This window comes from Dromaius novaehollandiae, chromosome 31, assembly GCF_036370855.1.
Source record: "Dromaius novaehollandiae isolate bDroNov1 chromosome 31, bDroNov1.hap1, whole genome shotgun sequence".
NCBI lineage: Eukaryota > Metazoa > Chordata > Aves > Casuariiformes > Dromaiidae > Dromaius > Dromaius novaehollandiae.
Window position 1 is genome coordinate 979,989 of NC_088129.1, and position 17,699 is coordinate 997,687.

Genomic DNA, 17,699 nt, shown 5'->3' on the forward strand with positions numbered 1-17,699 from the left:
TGTTGCCTTTAAAAAAAGACAAAGGTTGACACTGCAATTTCACCTCCCCCGTGAGCAAGCCTGAGGGACAGGGGTTTCCGGTGGTAGAGGTGGGGACAGGTAGTAAGTAAACTCCAGGGCATCCTGCTCATGTTTAGGGGGCAGAGGAGGTGTAGTGGGCAGGGCATCCTGCCATATGCTCTGTGCTCCTCTGTAGAGACAGAGCATGACTGAGGTGGGAAAGGCAGTAGACAGCTCTGTGGGATGTGCTTCTCCTCTGCAGGGGTCACCATCAGGGCAGTGTGTATGAGGCAGATGGCTCCCATGCCAGGGCAGACAGAGGTCCCCAAGATATTCCTGACCCTGTGCCCTGCATCCTCTGGGACACCTTGGACAGGACCCTGACTACCACTCTGAATGGGGAGGTGAAGAGAGGGTGAAGCCCTGCTGCCAAGACCTTCAGGGAGGGCATGGAATCTGCCAGGTGCCCTGAGGAGGCTGCCATGTCCTGCAGACCCGTGTACTGGGAAACCAGGGAAGGGAAATGGATTAAAACAGATGTGCCCCACCTCCTAAAATTCAGCAGGTTACACGACTTAACACTCTGCGATTTGCTCTTTGCTTTAAAGTTCACTTCATGATCTGCCTTTATTGATTCAGTCATGGAGTTTTCAAGGAGAAAGTCTTCCATCCCTCACCATCCCCTCGGCCCTCTCTTGGGGAGGTGACTCTAGCAAATGACTGCTGCTCAGCTCTTGCAGATGTCTCTGTAAGGCTTGTAAATACACGCCATGAAGTTTTCCTCCGCTGGATGCAGTAAGTGTTTGGGAACCCAGCTCCACTGCATCCCGCACTCTGGATCATGGGCATCAGAGGAGCTGGCCCCTGCTTGGCTTCCTCACCTGTACGAGAGCTACGGTCCTTTAGTTGCTTAAGAATTAAAGGACATTGAGAAGCTGTCAAAGGAACAAAACAGCAATAAAATTCCCACATCCATTGCTGTTTATAATCCCAGTTACATGCAATGCACTTGGCACAAGCATTACAGCTGGATTTTTGACAATCAGCGTTAGCAAAATCAGGCAGAAGAGCAGAGAGTCGTAGCTGGTCTGATGTGTCTGTGCCAGTTGCTGCATCCTGCCAACCAGAGCTTGCTGGAGAGCATGTTGGGCTGCAGCTGCCTTTCGCTCTAAAATAAGAGATTGATGAAATGGATCTCACTCTGCCAGCTTTTTCTGCCAGGAGCTTGACTGTGTGTCTGGTGCCTCCTCTGTTGATTGTGCTACTGCCAGCACCTTGGGATCGGGTGTTCTGGCAGCAGTCACCCACAACAGAGAGGGAGGGAAAGACATTCTCCTTCTGCCAGAGGCTATTTGGAGAACTGTGCGAGGGAGACTTTGCATGGGTTTTGCCAAATGACAGTGTTCTTGAGGATGAGTGCAAATGGCCTGCAGTCTTGCTTGGTTTCCCTCTCACAGCCCATCAAGTGGTTCACTTTGTATAGTCAGCGCCTAGGTTCAGTGCTGAGTGCTGAATCAAAAGGGAGAGCATTAGACAAGTGACTGAACACGTGCAGCCAGAAACGGCAGGAAGGCAGGAGAGCTGGGCAGAGCACTAATGGACCTGGAAAGCTCGCGTACCTTGATTTTGATGCGTGAGGTCAGTCCTTTCTCACCTCAAAGGGAAGGCTATTCACTCTCTGAGAATCTCTGAAAATGGCTTTCACACCCTTCCAAAACGAAGGGGGTTTCTGCAGCACTGATGAGCGGAGAGTCAAGCTGCTTTTAGGAGGTGCCTGCTTCTTTGACCTGGCAGGGGAGGGACCTGGTGTGACATGTGATGGTCCAGGCATACAAGTCTGAGGTGTTGTTGAGAAGTGTGGTTGGAAGCTCCTCACAAAGCCTTCCCGTCCCATAGGAGGGCTGTCTTTTTGGACAAATACACTTCACGGATGTTATCTGCTGTTTTCAGTGATTGGCATATAAACAAGAAGTGAAGGGAAACTGCAGTGATTGGCTAGCAGCCTGAACTCGAAGGCTTCTCCTTCTTGACTGGCATTAAAGGACTAGCATTGGAGGATTAGCAAGCAGTGATGGGAGTGTCTGGTAGGAATTTGCTGTAGCGCTTTGATTGGAGGGCACAAAGCTGGGGATAGATGTCTGATAGGAGTGCAGTCTCTTCCTGGATCTCCATATTGGTAATCCATTTACTCATCATCATGATCCTCCTCAAAGCCCTGGACTATTTTCAGTGGCTCTGTGTCGAGCTTTGCAGAAGTGGAGCCTGTTGAGAAGAAGGGAAAGAACTTCCCTTCCTGGCTGCTATCTCCACCAAGGCTGAAAGTGTACACAGCTGTCTTCTTGCTGACATTATAAAAGCACAGCTGCTTGGCTGTGGTGTCCAGGAAGATCCCAATCTTTTGTGGTTTCCCACTCACAGCCAAACGGGTCCAAGGCTCTGTGCGGGCCCAATACTCTCGCCCATCTGCTAACCCTATGACCCAGAAGCCATTCTTAGGAGACAGAGTCAGTGTCCCTTTGCGAGCCACAGGCTCCCAGGCAATGCCCACATCCCAGTTTCTTCTCTTTCCAACATCCACTTCCCAATAGTGTTTCCCAGATGTGTATCCTTCCTTGGCCAAAAGGAAAGTGTGGGAATCAAATCTCTTCTCTGTCCTGGGCACATGTCTGGCAGTGCCAGTGTCTGTCACTCTCTCCCCATCTGTAGACACCTCCAGCCTTGGATGAGCTGTGTCAGCATCCAGGCACACATCCACTGCAAAGACCAAGTCATTCCTTCAGTATCAAAAACCACGAGGGCTGCTTTTCTGAAACTTTCTACCCTGGCTCCCCATATTCCTGTCCCCTTGCCATCCCTCCCCTTCCTCTTCCATCTTCCCTAGTTAGCCTCTGCTACAGGATACCTCCAACCATTGCCCTCCCAGATCTCGCATGTCCCTTGCTCTCCTCTATGTCGTGCTGAGAGAGCAGCCAGCGTGTGTCAAATGCACAGCAACTCAGAGACACTCTGTTGCAAATGCAAGTAGTGCCAAGAAGGAATGTAGGGGATTACCACCCTTTTCCTTCACCACTGAGACTCTGCACAGGTGAGCTGAGGAAAAGAACCGTGTCTTGGCACATACAGCTTCTCTGGGCAAAAGCAGAAGCCCATCAGCTATTTGCATGAGTCTGGGGATAAATCAGGCTGGCCAAGACTGCATGGCCGAAGCAGGCCAGGTGGCTGGTGGGATACTTATTGAATCGGCCTTTGTAGGCAGCAGAGTCCCAGCTGCTGATCCCTGCCCATGCTCAGCCGGGTACTGGTCAACAAGGCATGCTCAGGAACAGATGCAGTAGAAATGTTCCAGCTGACTCCCTGAAATGAGCCTCTCATTCTTCCTAAAACCTGCCCTTTTCTTCTGAGAAAAGTGAATGCCACTTGAAATGCCAGCTGCTGTAACACAGGCTTGTGCAGGGTCTTGGGCAGCAGGGCAAGAAGGGAAAGGTTAAGAAACAATTCCTGCTGCAAAGACGGTGTCCTCTGAATTGTTCTCTGCGTAGGACAAATACACTTCCAAATATACGTCCAGGCCCGGAGAGCTGGGAGTCAGCCTCTTTGTTTCTCTCTTACCTTTGTGACGCTGTATTTTCAAAAACTCTGTAGGAAAATGAATAAGGGAGGCAGTAAGCGGATGTGAGAAGGAGGCCTTGTCTCCTTTGAGCTAACGTGTATTTCACGTGGCTGATCAGAAGAGCATGCTCTTCTGCAGAAACGTCTTGGTTCTACAGGTCAGAAAAGACACCAAAGGCCGCTGTCATCCTCCAGACGAGGGGGGATTCTTTGGGTCATTCGAGAGATTGCTTTTTGGGAAACCTTTCACACACACACACATGACCCCTGAAAAGGAGGAGGGGAGGGGACATGGGCCCTGGCGGGAGAGACAGCAGACAGTGAAAAAGGGAGAAACATATGTCCCTCCAGAGATATCCACAGGCTGTCCAGGAAGGGAAAATCAGCGTGCTCTTCCAGACCAACCACCACGTTTCAGATCACAGTGCCACTTCCACATCTATGAGACTATGACACCAGTGTTAACCACTCACATCGGGTGACCATTTGACCTAATTCACTGCAGAGCTCTCTTCCCAATCCCTTTTTCCCCTTCTCACTCTGGCTTCCAGGGAAAGGAGCCTCTCACACGCCAGAGAGCACTCGCCTATCTGTGCTTTGAGTTGCCTCACCAAACAAAAGAGAAGTCTGGTTACATGCTGCCTGTGGATGGACAGCATGAAGCACTGAAGCAAAGACTGAGCTCATGGCTGTGTTCCTGGCTGCAAGGGCCAAGGCCTGGGCCCGTCAAGACCGAGCGCTCCCCATTCTCACCTTCCTCTCTAGCAGCGAGGAGCCTCTCTCACATGTCAGAGAGCACTCGCCTAGCTGCCCTTGCAGTTGCATTGCAAAAGAAGGCAGGAAGGTGTTTACAAACTGCTGGTGGCTGGATTGCATGAAGCACTGGGGGACTGCTTTCCCTGTCCTGGGAAGCCTTTTGGCAGATGGTGTCCCACAGCCAAAGAAATGTCACTGCTGTGGAGACCCACCTGAGACAAACAGAGCTCACACGAGCTGACTTTGCTCACAGCAACAATACACCCCCAGCCTGCCTTTCATTCCCATGTTTACCCCTTTGATTCTCTTCTCCTGCCTTCCTTCAATCCATTCCCTCCTTTTAATCCCTCCCTTCCTTCCCTGCCTCCTTCCTCCTCTCCTTTCTTCTGCACTTCCCTCCTTTGGCCCTTCCTCCCTTTGACCATTCCCATCCCTTCCAGCCATCGGCCTTCCTTCCCTCCTGCTTTCACCACATCTCTCTGCCTTCTCTTCTACCCTTCTCCCTTCCTTCCCTTAGTTCAGTTCTTCCTTCTTTCCACCTCTGTCCCTTTCCCACATGGACTTGTTCCTCAAGCAACCCTGACAGCCAGGCTCTAGCTGAGATGAAGACCTCTGCTGGGGGGCGGGGGGCCCTCAGCAATGGCAGTGGCTCCACTGATGCTCATGACAATGGGCTCCTTGCCTGTCCCAAGAAGCCTGGGGTCTTTGGGCACCAGCAGCTCTCTCTCAGAAAGGGTCCTCTTCAGAAGGGCAATGCCCCAGACAGCAGAAACCACTTACTGTTTTCTTCTTTAACCTGAGCTACAAAAAGGAGGGAAAAGGCACTTAGCAAAGACAGGGCACTGGGCTCACCCCCCACTGGGACTCCACACCCAAGCATTTGGTTCTTTCTCCCTACCCTTTCTTGGAGTTCATGCTCCCCAGGAAGAAAAGGGCTCTGCGGGCGTGAGGATATGGAGTCATGGCCCTGTCAGGGAGCAGCTCTGCTCCGCAGGAGCTGAGGCAGCCATGTGCTCTCAGCACCCTGAGGGCAGTGGTATGCTGCATGAGCAAGAGCCTGCCTGATGGAGGGCTGCGAGGAAGGGACTCTGCCCTTTCTTGCAGGGCTGTGCTGACCACCGCTGCCACGGAGTGCCTGGCTGTGGGCTGCCGAGTTCTCAAGAGCAGGGCAGGAACTGAGGAGGCTGGAGAGGAGAGCTCTCGGCACAGGCAGGGCCAGGTATTCCTCGAAAGCCTTTCAGTTCTGCCCTCCAGCCCTCTCTGCCTCCCTCCCACATGCTCTTTTTCCGCACGCAACCCTGCAGGAAGACCTCCGCTGGGCAGCCTCCACACAGGCAGCAGCTCCACTAAGGCTCACGGCACCTCAGCACTTCGCGGTTGCCCAAGAAGTAGCAGAAGGGAAAGGGCCCTTACTGTGCTCTTCCAGCAGGCGGTCTGTAAAAGGCAAAGGGAAGCAGAAAGGAGAGAGAGGTGTTGGTGTTGTGGAGAGAGAGAGCCTTCCGAAGAATGGCAGCTCTTCTGGCTTCCAGGCCCTGCTGCCTGCTCAGTCCAGCTTGCCAGGGCTGCCGTGGCAGCGGAGGGCAGCAGGGCAAGGGACACCTTTGGAGGCAATCAGCAGGCTTCCTGCCTGGCCGGCCAGGCAAAGGGCTGCCTCCAGGCACACACTGCGCTCCCCATTCCCACCTTCCCCTCTGGCAACAAGCAGCCTCCCTCACCCGCCACCACGCACGCACTCACCTAGCTGGCCTTGCAGTTGGCCTGCAAAGGAAAGCAAAGGCCCCATTACAAACTGCTGCTTGTTGGATGGATTCCTTGAAGCCCTGGGGGAGCATGCTACTATGGTTTTGGTGCTTCTAAGAAAATGACAGATTCCTTTGAGTTTCCTAAGTGTTTTACAAGCCAGACCTGCCAGGTCATGCTGCATAATATGGGGTATGCTTCTGTCGTGAGGAGAAGGCAGAGAGGGACCCTCCCAGCAAGCTTGACGTGGTGGATGAGTTGCATAGAACACTAAAAGGAACACCTCGTTAAGGCTCTGATCCACCTGAGAAGTCAACAAGCCTCATCAACTAGTCCAGGATTGTGCTGACACCAAGCCTTGCTCTCAGAAATATCTTGGCAGCTTTTATGACCCAGCCAAATAGAGGCAACCGCTGTGGATATCCACTGAGCCAAAGAGAGAACACACAAGATGACTTTGGCTTACAGGGCTCCTGATACTTTTCTTTCTTCCCTCTCTCCCTTCCTTTTCCATAGCCTTTACACTTCCTTCCTTCTTTCCTTCCATCATTCTTTGTCTCTGCCTTTTTTGCCTAACTCTTTCAATCTTTTCCCCTCTCTCCTATTCTAACATCCATGGCATTCCTGCCATCACTCTACGGTCTCTGTTTGTCAATTCTGTTCAGCTCCTCATATAATGGGACTGCATCTGGTGTCATTCTTCTCCCTCTGCCCATGGATTCTTATTCACCCTGTCTTCTAGAAATTGTGTTTGACCTATTTACCAGTTTCAGTAACTACCAATGTTCTTAAAATGCCACATTTGTATAAACAAATGCTCTGTACTGCCACAGGGAAGGGGAAACAGCCCACTCCATCCAAGTGCAGGGTGGTAATCCCTTACAGACATTAGCCCACATCTTTAAATGTATTTTTCAAGGGCTTATTTGCAAAGCAAAGGGACACTTACCATACTCTGACAAGAGTGGCACTGCAAAATAAAAGATGTTTTTTAATATATGGATGTTGTCAGTTTGAATTGGAAAGAAGTAAACAGAGCTTCTCTCTGGGAAGAAGTCTGTGGCAGGCCAAACCCTTTCCAACTCTCTCTAGGCACCCAAACCCCTTCCTCACCCACAACTGTCTGTGTTGCCATTTCTGCCTGATGCCTACTGATTACCCCTCTGTGCGCTGCCTGGCCTGCCAGCCTGCTGCCTCTTGGATCTCCTGCTCAGGTGGCCAAAGTCAATGGCAGAATGTGGAAAAACTCACAGGACATAAATATATATATAAGCTATCAACACATGTAGCTCGACTGCACTAATTCTCATGCAATAGCAGCCTCATCCCTGAAGAAGAACTGGCAGAGAGCCAAGTTGCTTCACACCAACCCTGGCCATGCAAAAACATCTAATGGCATGGTTAGAAGCAACAAGAAGAGTGGCCTCTTTCCCCCTAAAGCTCAGAGATGTGTACAGTTAAACATTCCTAACTGCTTTTCCTTTCGCCCTGGAAAAGAAAATTGCATTTTACATGTAAGCTTTTCCTTTATTTCTTCTAAGAAATGTCTTACATTTAGCCATTGTTCAGAATATAATACCTTCTGTATTCTCAAGGGCATCTTGAAGAAGAAGAAAAAAAAATACAAAAGAATAAGGAAAAAAACAGGTTACAAAAAGGATCTTTGTGATTGCTATTTTGGACACAGAAGATAGATATTTCACACAGAACCCACTTGTATTTCCAGATCTCAGACATGGGGTCAAGCAGAGAGTAGCTTCTACTCAGAAAAGAGATTGGAGCTTCAAAAATTCAAAATTCATCTAATCTACCTCCAAGGACAGGACTCAGTGTGAAATCAAGACGCTTAAGGTGAAATGTCTACACAGTAGATATTTGGGGGCAGGGGGGAGATAAACCACCTTTTGCTAGATTGGAGTGATCCCATTTAATTTTTAGTTCTTCGCATATCAAAGAAGAGGAAAGACACATTAAAAACACACCACAAAAGGCATTGTCTGCAGGCACCGCAAAAATGTAGTAGTGGGTAAAAACACAGGGAAGCTTTCTCCTCGCAATTCCTCCTGAGGATTTCCTTGTCTGAGGCTATACTCGGAAAAGCAGAAGTGCTAGTGAACCAAGTATTGCATGGTTGTTGCCATAGTTTATGGACTAAAGACCACCAAAGCACTATGCAGGTTGAAGTGTGAAAATCCTTTAAATTGAACAGAAAATTTTGCATCTCATTGCATAGGCCTGGGATTTGAACCTGTGCTGACAGGGACATTTTGGCCAGGACTCTGCCTTGTCTGGTAGAAAACAGAAAGGCTAGGATTCTTGTAATTTAACTAACCACTGTAAACCTGATGTTTTCCAAACAATGGTGAGTGGAATACTGGTGGAAATGATTACACATGTGTGACAGAGCAATGGACATGACGGTGGAATGGAACATGCATTACACAGCAGAGGAGTGAGAGCCCATAGTCTTCTGACTCCTATGGTGGGATCCTCTTTTTACTATGGATCTCACTTTGCCTGCAGCTCTTGCTCCAGAAGAACACAAGTCTCCTGTCTGTCTTTTGTCACATTTGCCATGGATGACTTGGATGCCTGAGGGCATGGCACTCGGTGACTATGGTTTATCACTAAATTCTTGGGTTTAATTTCACATTATGGAGGGAACAAAAGATACCAGAGGGTTCCTTCAAAATCTTACCTTCCTGTTTTCGTCTATTGCCAACGGAACAGAGGAGTAGGATAAAAACGAGGAGGAGGCATGCCAAAGTTGTTAGCACGATGAACGGTGCAGACCAGCCTGCATTTTCTAAAAGATTATATTGAGTATTTCATGTCAGTAGAATAAGTTGGATCATCTAGTATCTTGGTGTCTTGACATAAAACCTTTATTTTGGCTTTCCAAATTAATTCCTGAGATTGCCCAAAAGGACACTGAGTCTGAGGAGGCTAGAGGCATGTACAATATTTCCAATTCAGAGAATGGCACAGATCAAAGCAAGAACAACATTAGAAACTTTCTTTTCACCTCTAACATCTAAGTTGCAAGCATAGCAGTGGAAAGTGTATTTCATATGAAGTTTTCTGAAGGAGAAAAAGGAGTTGGAAATTGAGGATATAGGGGATACATATCCAGCCTCTTCAAGAAGGCACCAGGAGTCCTTTGCCCTGCACAACTGGGTAGGGCCAGGAAACTTTCCTGAGCTGAGCAGGTACTGTGACAACACCCCAGCAAAGGTTAGAGCATGGGGTGGGAGATGGTTGGGAGAAAGAATGAGAATGCTGGCAAGGGTGCGAAGTTGTTTGTAAGGCTCTCATTTTGCTGCAGGGATGTCTCCTTTCTCCGTGTCACGACCATTCCTGCCAGGGGCTCTCCTCACAGAAGTTGTGGTAGTGAGAAAAAGCAGGCAGGGGAGCAGGAAGGCAAGGGAGGCAGGGCTGCTGGGGTGGATACAGAACAGCAAAGAGGGGTAGCTGACAGTTGAGTTCATCACAGATGGAGCCTTGGTCCCCCAACAGGTGAAACCATCCCAGACTGTGAGGCAGGGGTAATACAGGGATGTGGGGGGAAAAGTAACTGGGTGATCGCAGTCACCTCACCAGAGGCAGGAGACCTGGAGAATCATCACAGCTGCTCTTAAAACTGGGTGTGGTCTCTTACCTTGTTTATCCTTGTTCCTGATCTCTCCTTTCACACCTTTAATGGAAATACAGCTTGTTAGGCCATTTTCACTCTTTACTGCATGCATGTAAGCAAAACGAGCTTATGAGTACCAGAAAGCTGAGTTTCATACCTCCAGCTTCTGGCTACAGAGCCAGCATTGCTCCTGTCACAGTGACTCCTTTGGACTGAAACCTCATCTTTCCTGCGGACAGTCATATCCCAGTGCAAGGGGTTCATGTGTATGAATGACCTTCCCACCCTTCCCCATGCCCATCCTCTGTATCCCACCACAGCACCAAGGGGAAATGTATGAGGCAGGAGCTAGGCAGGCCCGGGCTGGTTTGCACAACCAGGGAAACAGCAAAGCCCCAGTCATCCTTCTCTTCTCTACAGCGTGGACAGTATTGTCCCTGCCTCCCACAGAGTGGGTGTCTGCTAAGAGGTGTTTCTCTCCTTCCTCAGGAGGACAGCCTCTCAGAGAAGAAAAGTAGTTCAGACTGCGCTTAGGTCTGTGCAACCACAGCCAGGCAGCTTCCAGGTTGCACCCGTTCCCACCGGGCTCTGTGGAGTCACATTAGGTTTGTTCCTTATGTGCCCAAGCACTGATCACATGGTTCTGTCAGACCATCAGCCACTTCTTCCTATTGCTAATCCTTACAAACGCTTGTCAAAGACCTCGGGCCCTTTGCTAACATTTGCTTGTGGAATCCTTGGCTCTGCCAAATGGGGAACACCTCTGACAGGTGTTGCACACAAGAGACGTAGAAGACACAAGCCAGAGGAGAAAAAGCTGTGGCTTAAGGGAGTTTCAGTGCAAATCTACTACTATCAAGAGAACAACCCTTTGAGTTAGCTTAACTATGCTTAACTGAAAGCCTAGGCCTTCCTTGTATCTCATCTGTCACACAGACTTAATACGCAGTGGAGATGGCAGAATTTCTGACATGACCATCTCACCTGGTTTGGGAAAGGACTGCAAGAACTGCAGTTCCTACACCCAGAGGAACCCCAGGACTTCCTGAACGTCAAACACCAGCGGTTTCAAAAATATGGAGGATAGGTCAAGGCGGTATTGCAAAACCCCTTTCTTTCATATGGAAAATGCAAGCGGCTTGAACGGGTATATGTGTGAACAGGGTTGCTTGTTGCTATGTCTTTGGTTGGTTTGTGGCTTCTTTTCCTCTTTGTTGAGAAGGGGGTAATGGCTTGGTGCTGGCCCCTGCCCTTCCAAGTCTTCACAGGTGCAACCATGAGAGGGACCTGGAGTGCAGGTGCAGAGCAGCACAGCAGACTGGGCAGATAGGTCTCCTGACTCCATCCCTCTCCTTTACCCCATCACAGGTGTCCAGAGGACTTTGTGGGCAGCCATTTCAGGCAGCTGCATCCAGCCAACAGCTAACCCAACCAAGATCACTTCCATCTCAGTCACATCAGCTCCTAAACCACCTCATGGCACAGCTGCATGATTGCCGAAGGTTCCTAGTGCTAGCTGCATCGTGCTGGGGGTTGGACTGGTGCAGTGAAGGGGCAGGACATGTCCTGATGAAAGCTGGCAGGAAGGGACTGTCTGCTGTGGCCACATGCACCATCTAAGGGCTGTGAGGGAGATTTGCAGTGCTGAGCACAACACCCGCCTTTCCCACATACTGGAGGTGGAAGAAGCAGGTGCCCTGACTGAGCGTCCTGCCTTGCTGGTCACTGAGTGCTGGCACATTGCAGCTGGCAGAAAGGAAAGCTGAAAGAGAAGTGCCTGGCCAAAAGCCTCAGAATGGTTTCAGCCTTCTGTCTCGGGGTCCCGTTTAGCAGCTCTGTGGAAGGGGCCAGGATTTCTGCCTTCTGCTGAAACCAGAAACCGGGGGGGGTCAGAATTTCTACCGGTCTTTGCAGGATACCTCCAACCATTGCCCTCCCAGATCTCGCATGTCCCTTGCTCTCCTCTATGTTGTGCTGAGAGAGCAGCCAGCGTGTGTCAAATGCACAGCAACTCAGAGACACTCTGTTGCAAATGCAAGTAGTGCCAAGAAGCAATGTAAGGGGATTACCACCCTTTTCCTTCACCACTGAGACTCTGCAGAGGTGAGCTGAGGAAAAGAACCGTGTCTTGGCACATACAGCTTCTCTGGGCAAAAGCAGAAGCCCATCAGCTGTTTGCATGAGTCTGGGGATAAATCAGGCTGGCCAAGACTGCATGGCCGAAGCAGGCCAGGTGGCTGGTGGGATACTTATTGAATCGGCCTTTGTAGGCAGCAGAGTCCCAGCTGCTGATCCCTGCCCATGCTCAGCCGGGTACTGGTCAGCAAGGCATGCTCAGGAACAGATGCAGTAGAAATGTTCCAGCTGACTCCCTGAAAATGAGCCTCTCATTCTTCCTAAAACCTGCCCTTTTCTTCTGAGAAGAGCGAATGCCACTTGAAATGCCAGCTGCTGTAACGCAGGCTTGTGCAGGGTCTTGGGCAGCAGGGCAAGAAGGGAAAGGTTAAGAAACAATTCCTGCTGCAAAGACGGTGTCCTCTGAATTGTTCTCTGCGTAGGACAAATACACTTCCAAATATACGTCCAGGCCCGGAGAGCTGGGAGTCAGCCTCTTTGTTTCTCTCTTACCTTTGTGACGCTGTATGTTCAAAAACTCTGTAGGAAAATGAATAAGGGAGGCAGTAAGCGGATGTGAGAAGGAGGCCTTGTCTCCTTTGAGCTAACGTGTATTTCACGTGGCTGATCAGAAGAGCATGCTCTTCTGCAGAAACGTCTTGGTTCTACAGGTCAGAAAAGACACCAAAGGCCCCTGTCATCCTCCAGACGAGGGGGGATTCTTTGGGTCATTCGAGAGATTGCTTTTTGGGAAACCTTTCACACACACACACATGACCCCTGAAAAGGAGGAGGGGAGGGGACATGGGCCCTGGCGGGAGAGACAGCAGACAGTGAAAAAGGGAGAAACATATGTCCCTCCAGAGATATCCACAGGCTGTCCAGGAAGGGAAAATCAGCGTGCTCTTCCAGACCAACCACCACGTTTCAGATCACAGTGCCACTTCCACATCTATGAGACTATGACACCAGTGTTAACCACTCACATCGGGTGACCATTTGACCTAATTCACTGCAGAGCTCTCTTCCCACTCCCTTTTTCCCCTTCTCACTCTGGCTTCCAGGGAAAGGAGCCTCTCACACGCCAGAGAGCACTCGCCTATCTGTGCTTTGAGTTGCCTCACCAAACAAAAGAGAAGTCTGGTTACATGCTGCCTGTGGATGGACAGCATGAAGCACTGAAGCAAAGACTGAGCTCATGGCTGTGTTCCTGGCTGCAAGGGCAAAGGCCTGGGCCCGTCAAGACCGAGCGCTCCCCATTCTCACCTTCCTCTCTAGCAACGAGGAGCCTCTCTCACATGTCAGAGAGCACTCGCCTAGCTGCCCTTGCAGTTGCATTGCAAAAGAAGGCAGGAAGGTGTTTACAAACTGCTGGTGGCTGGATTGCATGAAGCACTGGGGGACTGCTTTCCCTGTCCTGGGAAGCCTTTTGGCAGATGGTGTCCCACAGCCAAAGAAATGTCACTGCTGTGGAGACCCACCTGAGACAAACAGAGCTCACACGAGCTGACTTTGCTCACAGCAACAATACACCCCCAGCCTGCCTTTCATTCCCATGTTTACCCCTTTGATTCTCTTCTCCTGCCTTCCTTCAATCCAATCCCTCCTTTTAATCCCTCCCTTCCTTCCCTGCCTCCTTCCTCCTCTCCTTTCTTCTGCACTTCCCTCCTTTGGCCCTTCCTCCCTTTGACCATTCCCATCCCTTCCAGCCATCGGCCTTCCTTCCCTCCTGCTTTCACCACATCTCTCTGCCTTCTCTTCTACCCTTCTCCCTTCCTTCCCTTAGTTCAGTTCTTCCTTCTTTCCACCTCTGTCCCTTTCCCACATGGACTTGTTCCTCAAGCAACCCTGACAGCCAGGCTCTAGCTGAGATGAAGACCTCTGCTGGGGGGCGGGGGGCCCTCAGCAATGGCAGTGGCTCCACTGATGCTCATGACAATGGGCTCCTTGCCTGTCCCAAGAAGCCTGGGGTCTTTGGGCACCAGCAGCTCTCTCTCAGAAAGGGTCCTCTTCAGAAGGGCAATGCCCCAAACAGCAGAAACCACTTACTGTTTTCTTCTTTAACCTGAGCTACAAAAAGGAGGGAAAAGGCACTTAGCAAAGACAGGGCACTGGGCTCACACCCCGCCGGGCCTCCACACCCAAGCATTTGGTTCTTTCTCCCTACCCTTTCTTGGAGTTCATGCTCCCCAGGAAGAAAAGGGCTCTGCGGGCGTGAGGATATGGAGTCATGGCCCTGTCAGGGAGCAGCTCTGCTCCGCAGGAGCTGAGGCAGCCATGTGCTCTCAGCACCCTGAGGGCAGTGGTATGCTGCATGAGCAAGAGCCTGCCTGATGGAGGGCTGCGAGGAAGCGACTCTGCCCTTTCTTGCAGGGCTGTGCTGGCCACCGCTGCCACGGAGTGCCTGGCTGTGGGCTGCCGAGTTCTCAAGAGCAGGGCAGGAACTGAGGAGGCTGGAGAGGAGAGCTCTCGGCACAGGCAGGGCCAGGTATTCCTCGAAAGCCTTTCAGTTCTGCCCTCCAGCCCTCTCTGCCTCCCTCCCACATGCTCTTTTTCCGCACGCAACCCTGCAGGAAGACCTCCGCTGGGCAGCCTCCACACAGGCAGCAGCTCCACTAAGGCTCACGGCACCTCAGCACTTCGCGGTTGCCCAAGAAGTAGCAGAAGGGAAAGGGCGCTTACTGTGCTCTTCCAGCAGGCGGTCTGTAAAAGGCAAAGGGAAGCAGAAAGGAGAGAGAGGTGTTGGTGTTGTGGAGAGAGAGAGCCTTCCGAAGAATGGCAGCTGTTCTGGCTTCCAGGCCCTGCTGCCTGCTCAGTCCAGCTTGCCAGGGCTGCCGTGGCAGCGGAGGGCAGCAGGGCAAGGGACACCTTTGGAGGCAAGCAGCAGGCTTCCTGCCTGGCCGGCCAGGCAAAGGGCTGCCTCCAGGCACACACTGCGCTCCCCATTCCCACCTTCCCCTCTGGCAACAAGCAGCCTCCCTCACCCGCCACCACGCACGCACTCACCTAGCTGGCCTTGCAGTTGGCCTGCAAAGGAAAGCAAAGGCCCCATTACAAACTGCTGCTGGATGGATTGCAAAAGCACTGCGGGCAGGACCCTAGCAGACCACTGCTTCTGGGCAGAAGATGGCAGCCAGGGGCAAGTAGGCCCAGGCTGTGCTGATGTCCAGCCCTGCCCTGGAAAACCCACTCGGCACCTGGCGTCACACAGCTAAACTGAGGCCACCGCTGTGGAGACCCACCTGAGGCAGAGAGCTAACACAAGCTGAGTTCTGTTCACCCCAGAATTCATGCTCCCCCCACACCACCTTTCTCCCTTCTCTCACGCCCATCTTTACCCCTTCTGGCCTCTGCTCCACCCTTCCCCCAATCCATCCAAAGCCTTCTTGCAGGCCTTACTTCCTTCTTTTCACACTTCCCTTCTGCCCTCCAGCCTTCCTTCTGAAATTCCTTCCTCATGCCCTTCTGCCCTCACACACCTCCACCATTCCCTTCTCTTCCACTCAGCCAGATGGCTTCCTGCCCTCCTTCTTGCCCTCCTTATTGCTTCCTTCTCTCCTCACCTTTGTTCCTTCCTTCCCTCGCACCTCCTTTTGCTTCTGCCATCCGGCCCTCTCTGCCTCCTGCCCACGTGCTCTTTTTCCGCACACAAGCCTGCCGGGCAGGTTGCAACTGCAGACAAAGACCTCCACTGGGCAGTCTCTGCATGGGCAGCAGCTCCACTAATGCTCACAACTATGGGCTCCTTGCCTGCCGCAAGAAGCCCCGGGGCTTGGGACACCAGCAGCTGCCTCTCGCCACGGCACCTCTCCAGAAGGGCCATGTCCCAGGCGGCACAGACCACTTACCCTTCTCCTCCTTCGCATGAGCTAGAAAAGCAAGGGAAGAGGCACTTAGCAAAGACAGGGCACTGCGCTCACACCCCACCACGGCTCCCCACCCAGGCACTTGGTGACTTCTCCTTTCCCCTCGTTGGAGCTCCCAGCCTGGGCCAGCTTCTGCGACCCAGCCACTCCAGGATCAACCTCTCAACCCAGGGCGCAAGGAGAGCCTTTGACGTCATGACCTTCCCTTTCTACAGGCCCTTGATTATCACAACGTCATGTGTGCCTGCAAAATGGGGTGAGGCCAGGAGGCTTTCCTGAGCTGCGCAGGTACCCCAAGGAGGTCTCAGCACTTCACGGTCGCCCAAGAAGTAGCAGAAGGGATGGGCGCTTACTGTGCTCTTCCAGCAGGCGGTCTGTAAAAGGCAAAGGGAAGCAGAAAGGAGAGAGAGGTGTTGGTGTTGCGGAGAGAGAGAGCCTTCCGAAGAATGGCAGCTCTTCTGGCTTCCAGGCCCTGCTGCCTGCTCAGTCCAGCTTGCCAGGGCTGCCGTGGCAGCGGAGGGCAGCAGGGCAAGGGACACCTTTGGAGGCAAGCAGCAGGCTTCCTGCCTGGCCGGCCAGGCAAAGGGCTGCCTCCAGGCACACACTGCGCTCCCCATTCCCACCTTCCCCTCTGGCAACAAGCAGCCTCCCTCACCCGCCACCACGCACGCACTCACCTAGCTGGCCTTGCAGTTGGCCTGCAAAGGAAAGCAAAGGCCCCATTACAAACTGCTGCTGGATGGATTGCAAAAGCACTGCGGGCATGACCCTAGCAGACCACTGCTTCTTGGCGGAAGACGGCAGCCTGGGGCAAGTAGGCCAGTACTGTTCTGGTGTCCAGCCCTGCCCTGGAAACCCCCTGGGCACCTAGCGTCACACAGCTAAACGAGGCCACCACTATGGACACCCACCTGAGCCAAAGAGACCTAACGCAAGCTGAATTTTGCTCACCGCAGAATTCATGCTCCCCCCACACCACCTTTCTCCCTTCTCTCACGCCCATCTTTACCCCTTCTGGCCTCTGCTCCTCCCTTCCCCCAATCCATCCAAAGCCTTCTTGCAGGCCTTCCCTCATTTAACCCTTTCCTCCTGCCCTCTAGCCTGCCTTCTGAAACTCCTTCCTCATGCCCTTCCGACCTCACACACCTTCACGATTCCCTTCTCCTCCAATCAGCCAGCATGTCTTCCTTGCCTCCGTTTTCACCTACTTATCGATAAGCTGCCTCCTCTCCTCACATTTCTTCCTGCCTTCCCTCACACCTCCTTTCAGTTCTGCCCTCCCGCCCTCTCTGCCTCCCTCCCACATGCTTTCGTTGCGCAGGCAACCCTGTCGGGCAGGTTGCAGCTCCAGACAAAGACCTCCGCTGGGCAGCCTCCACACGGACAGCAGCTCCACTAATGCTCACAACTATGGGCTCCTTGCCTGCTGCAAGAAGCCCCGGGGCTTGGGACACCAGCAGCTGCCTCTCGCCACGGCACCTCTCCAGAAGGGCTATGTCCCAGGTGGCACAGACCGCTTACCCTTTTCCTCCTTTGCCTGAGCTACAAGAGCAAGGGAAGAGGCACTTAGCAAAGACAGGGCACTGCGCTCACACCCCACCACGGCTCCCCACCCAGGCACTTGGTGACTTCTGCCTTCCATTTGGAACTCTCATCCTGGGCCGTCTTCTGCGCCCCATCTATTGCAGGACCAACCTGGCAGCCTTGGGCCCAAGAAGAGCCTTTGACGTCATGACCTTCCCTTTCTACAGGCCCTTGATTATCACAACGTCATGTGTGCCTGCAAAATGGGGTGAGGCCAGGAGGCTTTCCTGAGCTGCGCAGGTACCCCAAGGAGGTCTCAGCACTTCACGGTTGCCCAAGAAGTAGCAGAAGGGAAAGGGCGCTTACTGTGCTCTTCCAGCAGGCGGTCTGTAAAAGGCAAAGGGAAGCAGAAAGGAGAGGTGTTGGTGCTGTGGAGAGAGAGCCTTCCGAAGAAT

At 52.2% G+C, this 17,699-nt stretch overlaps 1 protein-coding gene and 1 long non-coding RNA gene across 2 annotated transcripts; both read right to left on the bottom strand.

Moving 5' to 3' along the window:
* Nucleotides 1-963: 963 nt before the first annotated feature.
* On the bottom strand, nt 964-15,460 carry LOC135324091 (E3 ubiquitin-protein ligase TRIM39-like). The gene is made up of 5 exons (XM_064499545.1): nt 15,418-15,460; nt 14,537-14,557; nt 13,904-13,924; nt 12,368-12,394; nt 964-2,754 (listed from the first exon to the last, which is right to left on the bottom strand). Exons 1-5 carry the CDS (start codon nt 15,458-15,460, stop codon nt 2,186-2,188), a joined length of 681 nt encoding a protein of 226 aa, XP_064355615.1. The 3' UTR covers nt 964-2,185.
* LOC135324111 (uncharacterized) lies at nt 6,102-9,963 on the bottom strand. Its single transcript, XR_010385467.1, has 4 exons — nt 9,764-9,963; nt 8,804-8,911; nt 7,055-7,075; nt 6,102-6,123 (listed from the first exon to the last, which is right to left on the bottom strand). It is a non-coding gene; the product is annotated as an uncharacterized LOC135324111 (long non-coding RNA).
* Nucleotides 15,461-17,699: the final 2,239 nt, after the last annotated feature.